General features: G+C 28.5%; 1 protein-coding gene across 3 annotated transcripts in view; it reads left to right on the top strand.

Annotated features, from left to right (window-relative positions):
- The first annotated feature begins 5,263 nt into the window (after positions 1-5,263).
- LOC117174420 (inositol-3-phosphate synthase 1-B) overlaps positions 5,264-19,008 on the top strand; it is a 29,213-nt gene continuing 15,468 nt past the window's right edge. The window contains exons 1-3 of one of the 3 annotated variants that reach the window (XM_033363552.1): positions 5,480-5,591; positions 12,383-12,486; positions 12,641-12,846. In XM_033363552.1, the coding sequence (XP_033219443.1) occupies positions 12,737-12,846 (110 nt within the window). In that variant the 5' untranslated portion in view covers positions 5,480-5,591; positions 12,383-12,486; positions 12,641-12,736. Of the gene's footprint in view, positions 5,592-12,382; positions 12,487-12,640; positions 12,847-19,008 lie in introns of all 3 variants that reach the window. The other 2 variants (XM_033363543.1, XM_033363534.1) reach the window with 2 other exon arrangements.

Consider the following 19,008-nt stretch of genomic DNA (forward strand, 5'->3'; position numbering starts at 1 on the left):
AATATTGAAAACCACTAAAACATTTTAAAACGTTTAAAAATTAATATTCATCTTTAAAACTGAAAACATATTAAAATTCATTTCAAATTTGAAGGTTTTCCAAATTAAAAGAGTACCATATTTTAAAAAACCATAATATTGAAAATCGTTTACAAATTTTAATCGTTCCAAAATGAAAGTCCCTAAATTTAAAAGCGTTCTGAATAAAAAATGTCCCTATTCTAAACTTATATTCCCTCTGGTCAGATTTTAAAGATGCAAGTCTGCTTGATAATTATCGAAACATTAGAAAATAATTGCTATAAAATTTAGAAGCGAATTTTGCAAAAGTTACATAATATCAAAAAGTATCCAACAATAATAGTAATTTGGTCATCTTAAAATTGGCGCCAAAAATCAGTTTTAATAGAAGCCCCCAAAATTTAAAAGCTAGCCTAAATTGAATTAAATTTAAAATTAATTATTGCATAATTATTTAATAAATTTTAGTTTTGAAATTTAGCAACTTTTTAATTTATATTTTTTATACTCTACAGAAATCGTTTCAAAATCAAGTTAAACAAGTTATAACTCTAAAAAATGGTCCTGAATTTATAAGCTTTTCCTACCTTAAAAAATTCCTAAATTCAAAATGTCCTAAAAAAATTTATTAAGAAATGTTCACAATTTAACAACGTTCTTATTTTAAAAAGACCCTAAATTTTCAATCACGAAAAAATGAAAAGAACCCAGGAAATTTAAAACACATTAAAATATTGCATAGCGTGCCTAATATACTAAAAATAATAATTAAATTTTTAAAAAAATTTAATTTAAAAGTGTTTCAATTCAAAAAGTCACAAAATGTAAAAGACACACAAATTATTTCGAAGCGTTTAAAAATTAAAATCGATGTAAAATATAAAAGGCCCCGAATGTATAAGAGTTTTAAATGAAAAAAGGCGTGTTAAATTTAAAAGCGTTTCAAATCAAATCGAATTAAAAAATCCATAACTAAAAATTGGTCCCAAATTTAAAAACGTCGTAAAATAGAAACAATTTTTAACTAAAACGCATTCTAAATTTGGCAGCAATCAAATTTTAAAAAGGACCAAAAATTTTTAAGTGTTCTTATAACTAAAAATAATATTAAAATGAAAAAGCGCTTCAAATTTGAAAGAGTTCCAATATAAATTTAAAAACGTTCTAAAGTTAAAAGACCTGCAACAAAATTGAAAACATTGAATAATTAAAATTGTCCCAAAAAAAATTTACAAAAGACCTATAATTTAAAAGCGTTTCAAATTGGAAATGCTTAGAATTTAAAAGCGTTCCTAATCCTGAAACGGCCCTTAATTTTAACGCACCCCAAAATTTAAAAATAGAATTAAGACTAAAATGCGTTCTAAAGTAAAAATAGCCGAATCAAAAAGAACATTCTAAATATGAAAGTCCCCCAACATATTTTCAAACTTTTAACAATTAAAATTCTTTCAAAATTAAAAAGCGCCCAAAAATATTTGATGGCATCCTTAAAACTAAAACGAATATTCAAATAAAAAAATCTTAAAAAGCTTTTCCATTTTAAAAAGTCCCTGAACTTAAAAGGGCTCGAACTAAAAAACATATATTTAAAAGTAAATAAAAAATTAAATTATTTCAACATTAAAAAGAACCCCAAAACATTTGATAGCATCCTTAAAACTAAAAAGAATACTAAAATTTAAAAAAATGTAAGAAAAGGGGTTCTAATTTAAAGGGGCCTTAAATTTTTTTCACTTTTTGTCTACTTTTCACTTAAAGTCAGGTAATAATAAGTTAAATTTAACAGCATAAATTTCCAAACAAATTATTATTGTTTATAACTACCTTCTCCTGTATTAATGCTAGATATATTCGGCATTCTTTTTTAATTTTTAACTTTTTTTCCACTTTTTACTCAGTAAGATAATAATTACTACAAGTTAACAAATATGGTTGCTTATACAATTAATTATTGTTCATAAATATTTTCTCCTACAGTGATGCTAGAAGGTTGGGGACTTTTTTTAGATTTGCAGCTTTTCTTTGTCTTTTTATTTAGAAAACAATAATAAATATTAATATTAATTTACCAAAAAAATGTTTCAGTAGCTACTTTAAGGAAAATTTATATTTAATATGATCCATATAGAAAATTGGAAGAATATTTTAAACATATGTTTTAATTCAGACAAATATATTCATAATTAAAAGGCAAAAACAAACAAATTGAACAAATTTAATTTAAAACAAAATTTTGAAAGTTAAAAATTTAATTAAAAAGAAACTTTCTAGTAATTATACAAGAGACGATAGTTATAAACAATAATCAATTGCTTAAATAATTACGTTTGTTAACCTAAATTAATTATTACCTTACTGAGTAAAAAGTTGACAAAACGTAAACATTTTTTGAAAAATTGCAACTATGTAGCATTAATGTAGAAAAACATAGTTATAAACAATAATAATTTGTTTGGACAGTTACGTTTGTTAAATTTCATTAACCTTACTCTAAGTGAAAAATTGACAAAAAGTAGAAAAAATTAGAAAGAACTGCAACTTTCTAGCATTATTCAAAGAGAACATTACTTTTAAAAATAATACATTGTTTAAACAATTATTTTTGTTAACTTTCATTAATTATTACCTCAGTCTAATTCAAAAGTGGACAAAAAGTGGAGAACCATTCATGTATTTTGTCAAAGATTAATCTTTTTGGTAGAAAAATTAGCTGATTCGAGTTGAAACTCAAGATATTTCTTCACAATAAGCTATAGAATACAAATAAATTATTACTTTTCAAATATCACCTCCATAAGTCTGTTTTATCGGGACCCAAAAAAACTCCGTAACTGAAAAAATGGGGGTTGCGATTTTTTTAGCGTAATTATGATTTTTTAGTGTTTTTGCGAATATAAAATTGTTTTTAATACGTAAAAAACTACTTTAAATTGAGAATTATATGTTTAGATTAATTGTTAAAAAAATTTATGATAGTTTACGCAAATTTTTTTTTAGAATAGTTATAAATGAGTTTTTTTTTAATTATCCACTCTTTGTCCATTTTCGATTTGAGTGAGGTAATACTTAAATAATGTTAACAGACATAATTGTTTAAACAATTTATTATTATTTTTAATAATATTCTTCTAGAATAATGCTAGAAAGTTGCATTTTGATCACGAATTTTCCACTTTTTGTTTAATTTTCAATTATAATGAGGTGACTAATTAATTTAATTTAATCAAATTAATTTTTTAAACAATTCGTCCTTATAATTAATAATATTCCAATTAAATAATGCTGGAACATTCTGGGTTTTTTCTGAAATTTACAATTATTTGCCCACTTTTCACTTAAAGTGAGTTAATAATTAATTAAATTGAGAAAAAGTAATGATTTAAAAAAATTATTATGCTTTGTAACTATCTTCTTCTCTATTATTGATGGAAAGCTGCAAGTTCTTCTGTTGTATTTTTTATCCACATTTTACTTAGTGAAGTAATAAATGATGCAAGTTAACAAGCATAGCTGTTTAAATAATTAATTATTGTTTATAACTATCTTCTCTTAGATAATTGCTAAAAAGTTGTATTTTTTCAAAAAAATTGTACTTTTCTTTGGCCTTTTAGTTATTAAGAAATAATAAATATTAAAATTAATTTAAGAAAAAAGGCTCTCAGCAACTATTTGAAGGAAAATTGACATTTATTATGAGCCATATAGAAAATTTTAAAACTATTTTAAACATCTGTTGTATTTCGAAAAAATATATTCAGAAAACCGAAGAAGGTTCTTAAAAAACTGATTATCTCTAATGTTTATTTATTATGCGTTCATAACTAAAAAAGCAAAGCCTTTTTCTGAAATTAATATTAATATTTATTATTTGTTTCTAACTAAAAAGTCTAAGAAAAGCTAGAAATTTTAGGGAAAAAAAAAACAAATTTCTAGAACTTATCTAAGAGAAGATAGTTCTAAGCCATATTCAATTGTTTAAACAATTATTTTCGATGAATTTAATTATCAGGTCATTCCAAGTGAACAAAAGACAAATAGGTACAAATTAGAAAAAACCGGCAACCTTTTACCCTTAAGCCAAAAATCAATTATTAAAAATAATAAATCGCTGGAACACATATTTTTGTTAACATAAATTAATAATTACTTCACTCTAATTGAAAAGTGTAAAAAAAGTAAAAAATTTCAGCGAAAAACCGCATCAAGTATCAATACATAGAAAAACATAGCTATAAACAAAAATAATTTATTTAACAAGTAATTGTTGTTAAACGTTAATTAACTATTACATCACTTTACTTGAAATTGGGACAAGCCATGGGAATTTTTTTTTTAAATCGCGACTATGTCTATTTTAAGAGAAAATTGCTAAATATAATAATAAATTCTTTAAACAATATTTGCAAACATGTAATTATCATTATAAAGTAGTATTTTATGTATTAGAAACAATTTGCAATTACAAAGAACCGGAAAAAGTCATAACTAGCGTCAAAAACTCGCAAAACCCATGTTTTTACTTATGGGCTTTTAAAAAATGGAACCTGATAAAACAGACTTATGGTGGTAATATTTAAAAAGTATTATTTTATTTATATTTTATGACTAATTGTGATGGGAAATGTTGAGTTTCAACTCGATTCAGCTAATATTGACAATTCTGAATAAAAGTGACAAAACCGTCTTTTTTCTTATGGGAAATACGTGTTGAACATCATTGGGCCTGCGCAACCTCTAAATATGCTTTATAAAATTGATTTATTTTTGTGTGGATGTGAACACATTTCCGAGCGATAAGCATGAAAATTCGAGAAATATTTTTCCAATGAATTTTTGGACCACCCTACCGGGAACGCAATTACTTCCGAATTCTTTTGAATCTTTTTCAGTTTACTGCTTAAGAAAAAACTAAATAAAATCGATTGAAAAATAAATGCTTATCAAAAAGAAACTTCTCGAAAATGTTATCAACAGGAAAGAAATTATTCGAATTTATTCTTGGGATAGATCTTTCTAGAGGAAAAAACGGATGTGCGCACAGTTAATAAATTTAAATGAAAATGACTGAATGAAAGAGAATAAGAAAATATTATTCTCGACGATGGTTATACACGTGACCAATATAACGTGGGGGGTGCCTTTCTACCCTCTGGAGTTGTGGAGGGGGTTCCCCAGATTTCTTTTAAAGCGCATGCCTCGAGCTTCGGAAGTACATTTCCTTCGTGGTTAGAGAACAACGTCCTTGATTCTAAATATTCAGATACTCTCGAGCCTCTCGAACATCTGCTCCTCGCTGTTCTTTCTTTTCAGAAAAATCATAAAAAATTATTTATACAGGTTTTTTTTTTATTGCTTTGACTCATAAATAAAAAGCTCTTTCTCGTTTTTTTTTTTCAATTCTAAACGTCGAAAGTTATTTTTAATCTGAAATCCTGAAAATAACGATGGCCTTGAAAATACGTGTTGAATCCCCAAAAGTGAAGTATACGGAGAATTATCTCGAAGCAGAATACGAATATCAAACAACGAAGATTACAAGGATTCAGGACCAAATTCCGAATTATACTGTAAGTTTTGCTTCAAATGGAGAAACAATGGAATTTTTTCATTTTTTGTACAATTTGAGAATTTTACCATGGAACGAGGAGGATTTACGACAAATGGATAGTCCAAATTTTGAATCAATATGTTTAAAATTAGATTTTGAATTCAATTTTGGAAATTGGAATTTTAAAACTCAAAATTTAAAAGCACAGATGGAGAATGCATTTTTCATTCGATATTCAATTTTGCCTCTTTAGATTTAAAAGGCTTTTAATAGAAATTTTCTTTTTAATTTTCACTCCCTTTCAATTATTTTTTAGAACGCTTTTTGGGCTGGGCCTTAGTTGAAAATTCTTTTAAGTTTTTGGCCTTTTTTAAATGCGGAACATTTTTACATTTAGGGTTTGCTTTGAAGTTTTGGATCGCTTTCAAATTGGACGTTTCAATTTTTCCGAGACCTTTTTTTAATTAAGAACGCTTTCAAATTTGAAATTCTGTTAAATTTGCGACCTTCTTATATTGAGAATGCTTTAAACTTTAAAATTTTCTCGAGCAGTGGAAGTCCCCTGGAGGCTCTATAACAAATGTTCTGATTTTAATTTCTAAAAGATATATCTGGATGTGAAATTTTATTGCGCATCTTTTTTCTTGTAGAGAAAAAGTTGTAGCTTGTTTAGTTTTCAAATTAGAGCAAAAAAAAATCGATTTTTTTAAATGTCTGAAATTTACTACGTGACCATTAAATGTGCGCGCATGCGCGCATCAACTCTTCTTTTAAGTTTTATTATTTTAAGAACTGTCGCATAAATATTTATTTGTTAAAAAGTTTTTGATCACTTAAATTCTTTCTGAAATTTTTGGTTTAAAATTTTTTATTTTGTTTCTGAAAATCTGAATTATTAATAACTTTTTATCCTAATTCTTGAAAAAGTTAAAACATATGTACACATAATTCTGAATATTGAATTCCGATACTCATTTCACAGGTACACAAACATTAAAAAATTAAAAAATTGTAATAAATGTGTTTTAAATGAAAAATAAACTTTTATTATACAATTAGTAATAGCCAATATTCAATTAAATAACCTTAAAGTAAATAATCAATTTATGTTACTAAATTTAAAAAAATTTAATTCATTCTTTATTATTTAATTTAATATTGTGAACAAAAGTAATCAGCTAATAATTAATTAAACAGTTTGCAACATCAAAATCAATAATGGATTATTTTCATTGAAAAATTCAAATAATTTTTACTTTATATTTTGCTTTTCACTTGAAATTTCATTTCTGTAAATTTTAATTATTAATAATCTTTTAAACTAATTTCATAACAAAAATAAAATTAAACATTAAATATAATTTTGGAATCAGAATGCAGATACTCGTTTCACGTCGCAAATATCATATAATTTGAATAGGGGTATTTTAAACATAAACTTCTATTATAAAAATTATAGCCAGTATTCTATTACATAATTTTAAAATAAATAATAAATTGATGTCACTTAACAGAAATAAACTTGAATTCGATCTTTATTTATTAAAAAAAAAATTATTAAAATATTCGTCTTTTTCGCATAAAATTAAACTATTTCATTTTTAGTTGAAAATTGATCTTTTTTTGTTAAAAATTTTACATTTTGGATGAAAAATTGTCTTTTTTAATTGAAAATTCAACTCTTTCGTTGACAATTCACGTATTCTGTTAATTCTTTGAAAGTTAATCTTCTTGTGTATAAATAATTTTTTTCAGTTAAAAATTCAAGTATTTTAGTTACATATTTATCATTTTAGTTTTAAATTCATCTTTTATGTTGGAAATAAAATTATTTGGTTGGAAGCTAAAAGCTGTTATTAAAACTTTTTTTTTTTAAGATTCATCGTTTCATTAAAAAAATCATTTCTTTGGTTGAAAAGATCTTTTTTAGTTAAAAATTTGTCTTTTTATAGAAATTAATCTTCTTTGTTGAAAATTAATCTGTTTGGTTAAATATTATTTTTTTCAACTCACAATTTAATTATCATGTTTTGTCTGAAATGATTTTTTCCAACTCAAAATTTTACCATTCCATTTTTGGTTGAAAAGATTATTTTTTTAATTTCAAAATTTAACTATTTAATTGACCAGTTGTCTTCCTTTATTAAAAAATTAACTATTTCGTTAAGACTTTATGTATTTTGTTCATAAATTGTATTTTTAGCAGGAAAATAATCTTTTTATTTAAAAACTAATTCAAATTTGTCTTTTACGCTTTGTAACAAACTTCTTCTTTTGTAATTTAACACAACGCTTTTAATACAGTCATTTACAAACCTAGTCCTCCAGCGTACTCTTAATTATGCCATTCTTTGTTTTGTCTCTTCTGTTAATGAGTTTTTAAAAAATTAATTTTAATAATTAATAATAATAATAATTAATAATAATTAATAATTTTAAATAATTCACTTAAAAAGTACAATACTATTTAAAAAATGATTGTTGTTGATGTTCACTTATTATTTATTTATAACTAAAAAGTCAAAGCAACACTAAGTATTTTAGAAAAACCTGCAACTTTTTAGAACTTATCTAAGAGAAGATAGTTGTAAACAAAAATCAATTGTTTAAATAAGCATGTTTGTTTTACCTTACTAATGAAAAAGTGGATAAGAAGCTTAAGAGTTAAGGAAAAACCGTAACTTGTTAGCACTTATCTAAAAGAAGATAGTTATAAATAATTATAAATGATTTAAACAACTATGTTAACAAAAGTTTTTTCTTTTTTTCTTCTGGTATTGCTAGAATTATATTTGCAACGTTTTCTGAAAAAGTTTCGCCATACATTCATATCTATTTATCTTACAAACAAATTATATAAACAAATGTAAATTTCAAGCACTTGTAGACAAAAAGAAAGCTCTGTTCATCGTATTTATGTTGAGATAACAGAACAATAGCAGTATTCTTGTACTTTAAAAGTACTTTGTTTTTTACTATTTGTATTTTTTATACAACTTGTTTATAAATTTTACAAATTCCACTTTATCACAAAATCTTGTCATAGAACATAATTCAAAATATGATTTAATCAAGACTAGACGAAAGAACAATTTTTTATGCCTATAAACGTCTAGAATGTGCATTTATTTAGTTTATTTGTTTATAAAATAAACAAACAGTGAGCCATAACAAATTTTCATTAAGACAACTCCTTTTCAAGACAGTAAAAAATAAATAAAAAAAAAACCTTTTTCTTTCTGTCTATAAATATTTGAAATGTACATTTGTTTATATAATTTGTTTATAAAATAAGCCATTAGCAATTCTTGGCCAAATTATTCTGTATAACACCATTGGCTATATAATTTCAACAAGATCAGAAGAAAAACGATGTCTTCTCACCTAAAGACGCCTTATGTGTGAATATGTAAATAAAATTAACAAATGTTAATGCATTGCGACATTTTTAACGAAAAAATCATTGGCGCTATAATTTTAGCATGTTCAGCAGAAAATGCAATTTCTTTTCGCAAAGAATTGACTTATTTTTGTACGGTAATATGATTACTACAAAACTAGAAATGTTAAATCTGCAACCATTTTATGACAAATTTAGTCCTGCATTTTTGAAAAAAAGAATCTAAAATCGGTGCATAATTGCGTTCTAAATATTATTTTGAACCTCGTTTTTTTTATTACAACCTGCTGTGCGCCACACCACGTTCTCTCGCTAGTGAGTTTTTGCTCATAATGCGATATCAATTTAATTTTGTGGTGAATACAAAAAAAAATTGATAGAAAAACTGCAGATAAGACCGTGATAAACTTTTTTGGAAAGTTACAGATTAAAATGTTCGATAGTTTAGGGGTAGTTAAGATTTTAGTTGATGTCAGCGCTGGAGTTTTCAAGTTCACTATAAACTCAGCGTACCACTTTCTCTCACTAGTGAGTTTTTGCTCATAATGCGATAATAATTTAATTTTGTAGCGAATACAAATTTAACGAAAAATGTATTAAGGACAAAAATGCGGATAAGACTGTGATCAAGTTTGTTTGGAAACTTTCAGATCAAAGTGTTTAATAGTTTAAGAATAATGATGATTTTAGTTGAAGTCAGCGCTGGAGTTTTCGAATGTACTTTAGACTCGCCTCACCACATTCTCTCGCTAGTGAGTTTTTGCTTATAATGCGATATTAATTTAATTTTCTAGTAAATAAGAATTTAACAACACAAAAAATTAATAACAAAAATGCAGATAAGGCCGTGATAAACTTTTTTTGGAAAGTTTCAGACTAAATTTTTCGATAGTTGAAGAGTAGTTCTGATTTCAGTTAATGTCAGTGCTGGCGTTTTCGGGTGTACTGTATACTCGCCGCATCACATTTTTTCGCTAGTAAGTTTTTGCTTATCATGCGTGTACCTAATGTTTACATCTGCACTCGACTTAAGTCATGAGTGGCCTTGAGCATTCGTTTTGCAAACAAACTTATGCACACGCATTGAACTTTGTCTAAATTATTTTAAAATTGAAACACCTCGCCGCCAAATAAGAAGGTGAACCGGCCGGGAGTACCTTTCTGAAAATATCGCCTTCCCTATATCTTATTATCCACAGAGATAACTTTTGCGTCTGGGAGACCACTTTACAGTGTATAACAATCATTAATTAAAATCACAAATCAATCTCAAATAATTAATTTCAATTTTTAAATATATTAACACATACTGTGTCCCTAATATTAGTTAAATTAAATTAATTATTTTAGACACATTAGTATCTTCGACCAACAGGATTTAACTCTGGGTTTAAGTACGGTTGCAGGCATGGCTTGCAGTTGCCTTGATCTTAAATCGAGGTAATCCAAACTTATTCAGGGCCATCTAAACCGTTTTTGTTGGATTTGGACGCATGTTGGTCGATGAACGAAACATACTAAAGTCAATCGAAAAACATACTAAAGCGCATTCCGTTAAAATTTAGTTAAAAAGTTCCAAAGTCTGAAAAACAGAGCACGAGTTGAAGTGTAAAACGGATTAAAATATATTTTTTCAACAAAAAAATTTTTTTGTGGCTTTAATTTGAAAAATAAAAAAGTTACAACTTCCTATATAAAGAAAAAAACATGCTTAGTAAAATTTCACATCTAAGTATATCTTTTGGAAATTAAAATCCGAAAATTTGTTCGAAAGCCCAAGCCTTTTAATTTTTGAGATTCTTTAATGGCGCTGATTATTATTATGGAATTTTCCTTTACGGTAGAGAGTTCGTCCTTTAATATTTAAAAAGCTTTTATATTTAGGACCTTCTTTAGTTTTGAATGCGTTTTAGTTTTAATTTTATTTTTAATTTTGTTGGACGCTTGCAAAAAACTCTTTTTAATTCCTCGGCCTTTTCAAATTAAAAGCCCTTTTTAGATTTAAAGCGCTTTTAAATTTGGGGTATTTTTTAGTTTTAAGGCTTTTTTCATTGTAGAATCATTTTAATCTTCAAACGTTTTAAAATTTTAGGGCGCTTTCAATTTTTGGTGCTCTGTAATATTTAGAGCGCTTTCAAATTTGGAAAGCTATTTAGCCTCAATTTTTTTTTAGTTTATTGATTACTTTGGAATTTTAAAACGCTTCTAAGTTTCTAATGCTTTGGAGACCTTTTTTAATCAGAACGCTTTCAAATTTCCATCTTTTTAAAATTTAGGACGCTTTGGACCTCTTTTATTGGACGATTTCAATTTTGGGGTGTTTTGAGATTTGTGGCTTTTTTCATTTTGCAAAGGTTTTAATTCTCTGACGCTTTAGCATATTTTATGGTTCTTTTAATTTTTGCGGTTCTTTAATATTGAGAGCGCTTTCAAATTTGGAAAGCTTCTAAGCATCCGTTTCTTTTTCATTCTATTTTTTATTTTATTAGAGAACTTTTTTATTCAGACAGTTTTTAAAATTTAGATCGCTTTTAAGATTATAATGTGTTTAAATTTGGGACATTTTATATTTAGAACACTTTAAAATTAGGAGCCTTTTAAGTTTGTAGCACTTTTCATTCTTTTAAAACGATTTTAATTTTGGAACGCTTTAAAATAAATTTAGGGCGCTCTTAATTTTTGGGATTTAGAGCGCTTTCAGGTTTAAAAGGCTATTTACCCTCACTTTTTATTTTATGGGGCACTTTTAGATTATGACCTGTTATATTTTGGAACGATTTTCAAGTTTGAACGCCTTTAAATTAGGTGCCTTTTGAAATTTTAGAATGCTTTTTAAATTCGGAACACTTTTTAACTAAGAACTTCTTTCAATTTTGGAACGATTTTTATTTATTTATTTGAGCGTATTCAAATTTGAAGACATTTTTTAACCTCAAAATTTTTTTATTTTACAGCGTGTTTTTAGATTTCAAAATATTTTTTTTATATCTTGGAATGCGTTAAAATTTGGATTGCTTTTCAATTAGGAGCCTTTTTGATAATTTAGATCGATTTTAATTTTCTAAAGTTATAAAACATTTTAGGGCGCTTTTAATCTTTGAGCTTTTTTTATTTAGAACGCTTTCAAATTTGAAAAAATTTTTACCCTTATATTTTTTTTATTTTATGGGAGGCTTTTTAATTTGGAACGTTCTTTTATTTTGGAACGCTTAATGTGAAATGTTTTTCAATTTAGAATGATTGCTAAGTTTGTATATTAGTAGTTTAGAAATCTTTTTAATACGGGTTCTTAGAATTGAAAAACTTTAAATCTATAAAGGCGGGGCCTTTGGCCTTGAAAATTTGAAAGTGATTCGAATTTGGACCCGATTAGAAATTTTCTGCATGAATTAATTATGTGACTATTTCAGCCAGAAACGAGGGAGTTTCATTGGGCAGAAATGAGAAAATATAACGGGAGGAAAAAAATTGGAGATTTAAATCTGGACTTAAATAAGAAATAAGTCAGAGATTAGTAAGACAATTTGATCTTGTCAGTTAATATAATTTTCAAAAATAATGTAGCTATTTTAATAATCGTTATTGGAAATAATTTATTTTTTTACTCATACAGAATTTGTGTAATAGAAGTTTTTTCTTAGATTTAATTTATTTAATAGGCAACTCAGATTTTTTTTAATTTTCAAATTTTCATCCTGAAGGTGGTTCCGGAATCAAAAAAGCTGCTGATACGAACAGAAATCAAACTTCCAAAATTGGGTTTGATGCTCGTTGGTTGGGGAGGAAATAATGGCACAACAATCACTGCTGCTTTGTTGGCCAACAAATTAAAACTTTCCTGGGAAACAAAAGAAGGAGTGAAACATGCAAATTGGTAAATAAAAAAGAGCTATATCGTCAATTTTTTAAAATCCTTTTCCAAAAAACAGGTGTGTCACGAAAATCTCGAAAGCACTGTTATTGCTTTTCGTGACAAAGAATGTCACATTTACGTGTATAATAAAACTGACAAAAATTTAATATTCAATAATGTAAATTTTTTAAAATATTTTAACAAACCCTAACGGTTTAAAATTTGTATTTGCCATGAGCAAAAAGTACAACAGATGATAAATGACCATTTTTCAATATCAAGGTATAAAGAGAAGCTCAAATTTTCAAAAGAACTAGAAAAAATTCATCGTTTGTGGTAATTGTATATTTACGAAACTATCATTAAAATTTTTCTTTCATGAACAGTTCATTTGGAAATTCCTTAAAAATATTTTTTTTTAATATTTTTCAAATGGTAAAAATATTAAAAGTACGGTGTCGGATAATTGCAACACACGGTGAGACATATTTTGTTAAAAAGAAAAATAATCTGCTAATTTTTAAGAATTGTTAGCAAATGGAAAAAGTGGTCATTTATATTGAATTGATAATGTTCTAATATTATAAAATGGCTGTTTTAAACTAAGTAAATTTAACACCTTCGAATTAGCATCTAAATCAACCATAATTTTTATTTAGGGCCATATTTTAATTACCCGTTTTCAACTTTACTGACATTTTTTCGCGACAACTTATATCCACACAAAATAAGATATCGAATTTTAAACTTCCAAACGTATTTTTTTCTAATTTTTTGTGATTAAAAATTTTACTATTTGGTTGATAATTTCATTCTTTTGTTGAAAATTTCGTTCAACTCATTCTTTTTGATTGAAATGTCAACTGGCGGAGTTTATGTCAAGCGATAGCAAGGATTTTCTTCATGGAATGGGATTTGGCTGTAACTCTGCCTATACAGTTTTATATTGGTGAAGAAAAATTCCCTCAAGTGATTTGTGAAAATTCAAAAAAAAAAAAAAATGACGGAGAAATGGGAGTTCGAAATTTTATGTAACTTGTTTTTTTTAATATTCCATGTCTTTGGTTCTAATTAACCGATCTGACCTTTTAAGCTCTAAAATTGTTCGTATTGACTTATAATTTTAAGTATAAAAAATTATGTTTAGAAACAAAAAAATCGGACATTTTTTTGTAAACTCAAAAACCTAAAATCGCGAATTTGAAAATACGTGTCCTGCAAATTTTTTCATAAGAAGCCATACATGTGTTTCACAAGTCCTGAACATTGAATCTTGGGACCGCCTGTGGTTAATGAGAAAACAATTAAAACTTAAGGTTCTACACGACAAAGCGACCATCATTATGCCACACCGCGCCACGTCCACTGCGATTCGCTTGTGGTTCCATATTCGCAGCAAGCGTGCTTGTTTAAACCGGCATTGGAAAAACAAAAGAAATCTTCTCTGTCATTGCACACGAAGGAATTCAAATACTTGTTTTTTTAGCCCATTCGTATCTCGATACATCGTTGCCATAATGCCTGTTAGTACAATATTTTATCATTATTTTGGCAGATCTGGTCACAGTAATATTTCAAAGAAATGTTAGGCCTGTTCCCGAAAATATTCGCAAAAATTGTCCATTTATTACAAAAAACCATTTTATTTGTGATAGTTGCCATAAGAAATTTTCGCGAGGACCAACTCCTTCTTCTGATACATCTTGGGATCATGATTCCCACGTCAACGAAATTGACAAAGATCAATTTTCAGAACAAATTGATACGGATCTGGACAGTAATATTTAATCGGAAAGTGACACTGAATTGTTTAAATTAGACAAAGAAAAAGCATTTTCCTCTTTAAACACCGGTTTACGAATTCTCGCAGAAGAGGAGATCAATTTTCTTGAGCTGAAATCTAAGAAACAAAAGTAAGACGCGTTCTGAAAAGTATGTGTAACGATACGCTGCAAATTTGTTAATGAAAATCCTGTTCATGAAAATGGCGCAAGTATACTTCATTTGAAGCCAAATTTTAAAAAAACTGAATCAAGCAAAAGAAGACAAATTACAATTTTAACCATTTTGCCAAACAATTGGATAATCAAAAGGATTCAATCAGTTTTCAATTTTTCTTATCACGCGGCTTGTACAGCTAAAGGATTAATAAATTCAAAAGAATTTCTATGTCTTCTCCAGACACAAAAGTGGGGAAAATTTTGTCACGACAAACGGTGTTGTGCATAAAATATTGTTATCGCCATGATCATAATAGTCGTATAATGCCAAGGAAAAAAGATTGCATATCCGCGAAAGTAAATGGAGAGAAAAGAAACGTTCAAAAACATTAAGTTCTACGTAATTGCACTTTTTAAGGTCGCTTTTCCTGGTGACACAAATTGATTTTCTAATTTTGCACAATTAAGGCCGCCAGATTGCGATCGGACCCGAACAAGTGGTACCCACAATTTTTGCGTCTGCATTTCCAATCAGAACGCTACACTGACGTTTATTGCTTGGAACATAAAACAATTGGTTAAGCTTAATTCTCTACCATTTCCAATCGTCAAGCATTGGATAGCGCAGTGGATTTGTAATCTTGCACAAATAGCGTGTTATTTTAATGAATGTTCGAACTGTCACGGCGATGAGAACCTTAAACTTTTTTTAGAAAGAGCCTACATCGAACATTTTGTTTTAGATATCAAAAATAACAGTGGATAAACATGGATCGATCAGATTTAGAAACTGTTGCGGCTCCAGTAGATAAATTTATTAACAGTTTAAGCGAATATATTAAGTGAAGTATAATTTATTAGTGGCTCAAATTCTTGTTAAACTATATTTTGCCGAAAAAAATATGATTTATTCACAAGATGCTTCTCAAGGTAAGCATTATGGTCAAAAACACAAGTGACCGTTCATCCTTCTATGACATACCACAGAACACCACACGGAGAAGAATTGAAGTGAAAAATTGGGTCATAGTGCTGGTAATCGAGTTATTCATTACTAAACAGGCGTTATAAAAAATTCGAGATTGAAATTAGCTTATTGATTTAAGTTCAATCGTTCTATTAACTTCCTTAGGCAACTAAAGATATTACAGATTGTCGATGGTCTGAGCATTCTAGCGCACTGTACGGAGTCCAGTCCAGAATAGAAATCATTCCTATACTGTCAGCAGTAAAGAATAATCGGACAAAAAGAATTTACAAGGATACAGAGCGGCGGCTTTTGGCGGGTTGATATAGTCACTTTTTATTTTATAAACTTACATTCATTTATATACCATAGCTAGCCTTGTAGGAATTTAATCAGGGATCCGGCCGGTACCCGGCTAAAAAGGTCACGGTAAACTGGTCGGATCCCAGCTTGAATACCGGCCGGGATCCGGTTGGGTAATCCGGCCACATTGCGGTTAAAAATATTTCTTCAGGCGAGAAATTTGTTACTTGTTTTGTCTTTTAACGCCCATCGTAAAGAATACGGTGAACTTTAAAGGATAAATCAAGTTTCCCAATTCTGGCAAGGAAATTAATAGAAACTCGTAGCAATTGTTTCACGTCGGAAACCACGTGGTGATTTTAGGTTAGGAAGGTACACAGAAAAAATGTATTTACAAGAGTATAATTCAATTAAAACTAATAATTATCCGTGAACCAAGTGGTGTTTTCAGACTGATTACTGAAACAAGGTTGATTTTAATTACGGATCTCGATTTCATTTGCAAACTTCGAGGAAATGACGCGCCGTAAGTGCAACGTGCACTCTTGTTCGAAGTGCGAAACTAAAAATTAGTGAGTGTCTACGCAGTCGCCAGACGCAGAGAGGGATACACATGGCGGTGAATTTGAAAGTGTACATACTAAACATTGTGTGAAAATAGGGAAAATTGTAACATTTCTGCTGACGCACATACCAACATTGATAACAGTTTATTTAATAAGTGAAAAAATTCAGAAAAATGTAATGATTTTTTTTACAGAATTTAAAACAGCTTATTTCTGTTTCACTGCTCTAATAAATCTTTAAATTATACTTTTTAAATGATAATTCATCTATCATCCATGATGACGTCTTTGATAACATCACTCCTCTTAAAAAATGTGTAATTTTGACAAAAAAATTATCCTGGCCAGTGCTCTGTCGGCTCCCGACCATGAGATATAAGCAGGGTTGGCCCGGACAGTAACCGGCAGCTCCCGACTTGGTGATTCGAGAAATATGTAGCCCGACCGGCTGCCGGCCGGTTCCTGTCCATGAAACTCAGCCAGAGGTAGCTCGGCCGGGATCCGACCAGAAACCTTGTTGTAGTAGGTCCAACCGGGGAAATTTCTACACGGGTATACATACATATATTCAATCAGTTTTAAACTTTAAATTATGAAAATTTATTTGATGAAACAGAAAGGTCGAGTTAGATGAAAAAACGTAGTTGTCGAGCATTGAACCTGGGTTTCCAGCGCATCAATCAGCTTCGCTCTGCAATCTGGTATTCTGGGTGCTAAAGTAAGAGGCACTATAAGCGTCCTTTCGGAATCATGCAAGCAACCTTCGGTTCGGTACTGCCGGAACGTCCTTCTGACAACTGACACACGATATATAGATTTCCATTATTAATTGTAGAAATTATAGTAATTTATGATTTCTATTCTTTTTTGAGTTAATAAAATCAGTTGCGTTGTATATCTCGTCAAGAAGGGTCTCTATGTCATTTCCTACTTTCTCGTTCCTTAACTTGTCACAGAAACTATCAAAAGATATGTAGACAATTAAAGAGGAATTTTTCGCTGTTTTTCTTCTATAATCCTTGCAAAAACATGTAATTTTCATGTGTGATCACTACAAGAATTGGAGAGGAGGGATTCTCTGCGTCTAAAACAAAGATTATAAAAACATAGAGGTTAAAACCCGTGTGAAAATAACCCCATTTGGCCTTATTACAAGTCGGGCACTAATCGGGGGCTAGTCGGGGACTAATCGGGGACTAGTTGAGCTTTTTTGTCAAAATTTCAGTCGGGGCCTGGTCCGTGGTTGGTCAAGGACTAGTCGGGCCTTTTCACTAATTTCCGTGCGGGTAATCTTAAGGCTCTGGTCGGGAGCTAATGGGGCTTTGATCGGGTTATTCTTATGTTTGAGTTTTCGGCGAGGTCTTATCAAATGAGGTAATATCTAAAAAAGCGTAATGATTTTTTTATTCTAAAACACTAAGAATATATTTAACAATAATTTTACACCGTTTCTTAGAGAAAAGATTTATTAATGTAAAATTAATCTCAAATATACTTAATAAATGATTTTGAAGTTAATAATTTTGTACGAAATTCAAATTTTTTTAAAACAACGATCAAAATCTTCAAAAAGACGTAATCTTATCTTTTTGTAGTATTTTTTATAAAATTGCGAATTTCTACCTTTGTATGGAATTTTAATAAAATCCAACATTTTTAGCAGTCACGCTGTGTTTCTCATTTCGAAGTTCGAAGCGATGGCAAAGCTTTTTTCTAATTCCAACGACTGTAAGATAGTAATTTACTTTAATATAGTAAAACGTGCATGGTTTCTCTAAAGAAATAGTGCGTTCTTTTATTCCATACTAAATTTTTTGTCTATATGTGGCTCAAACTTATTTAATTGTTTGAAATTATATTTAAACAATGAAAAATTTTGGCTAGAAAAGGTGTTCATCTTTACTTATGAATTTTATTAATCAATATGTTTAATTCAAAGCATTGATGTTTTTGAAGAGTCAGAGAACTGCGTTCCACCACGCGGTTGCCTCATCACGTCCTCGTGTAGAACCTAACGTTTAAAGGCATGTGACACAGCTAAATACCTACATTACCGACCTCACTTTATCATATCACTGAATGTTTTTTCGAACCTTAGAAGTTTTTTTGTAAATAAAATATTGAACTAAAACTTTGGGAAATGTATTGGAGTACAATAAAGTACGTTTAGGTACTGCGTTTCGGTAGGAACTTCACTGAAAATTATTTCATCTTTTTTCTGAACCTCAACCTTTTTTCAACGTTCCAACTTTTTTTATACATAAAATATCGGTCTCAAACTTTGAGAAATGCAAGAGTCGAAAGAAAAACTACGTTTAAGTACAAAGCTTAATAATAAAAGATGTAAAAAAATATATTTCAACAATCAATTCCAACGGCATCAGCTGGTAACGTTGTACACGAAAAT

Source organism: Belonocnema kinseyi, chromosome 1, assembly GCF_010883055.1.
Source record: "Belonocnema kinseyi isolate 2016_QV_RU_SX_M_011 chromosome 1, B_treatae_v1, whole genome shotgun sequence".
Lineage (NCBI taxonomy): Eukaryota > Metazoa > Arthropoda > Insecta > Hymenoptera > Cynipidae > Belonocnema > Belonocnema kinseyi.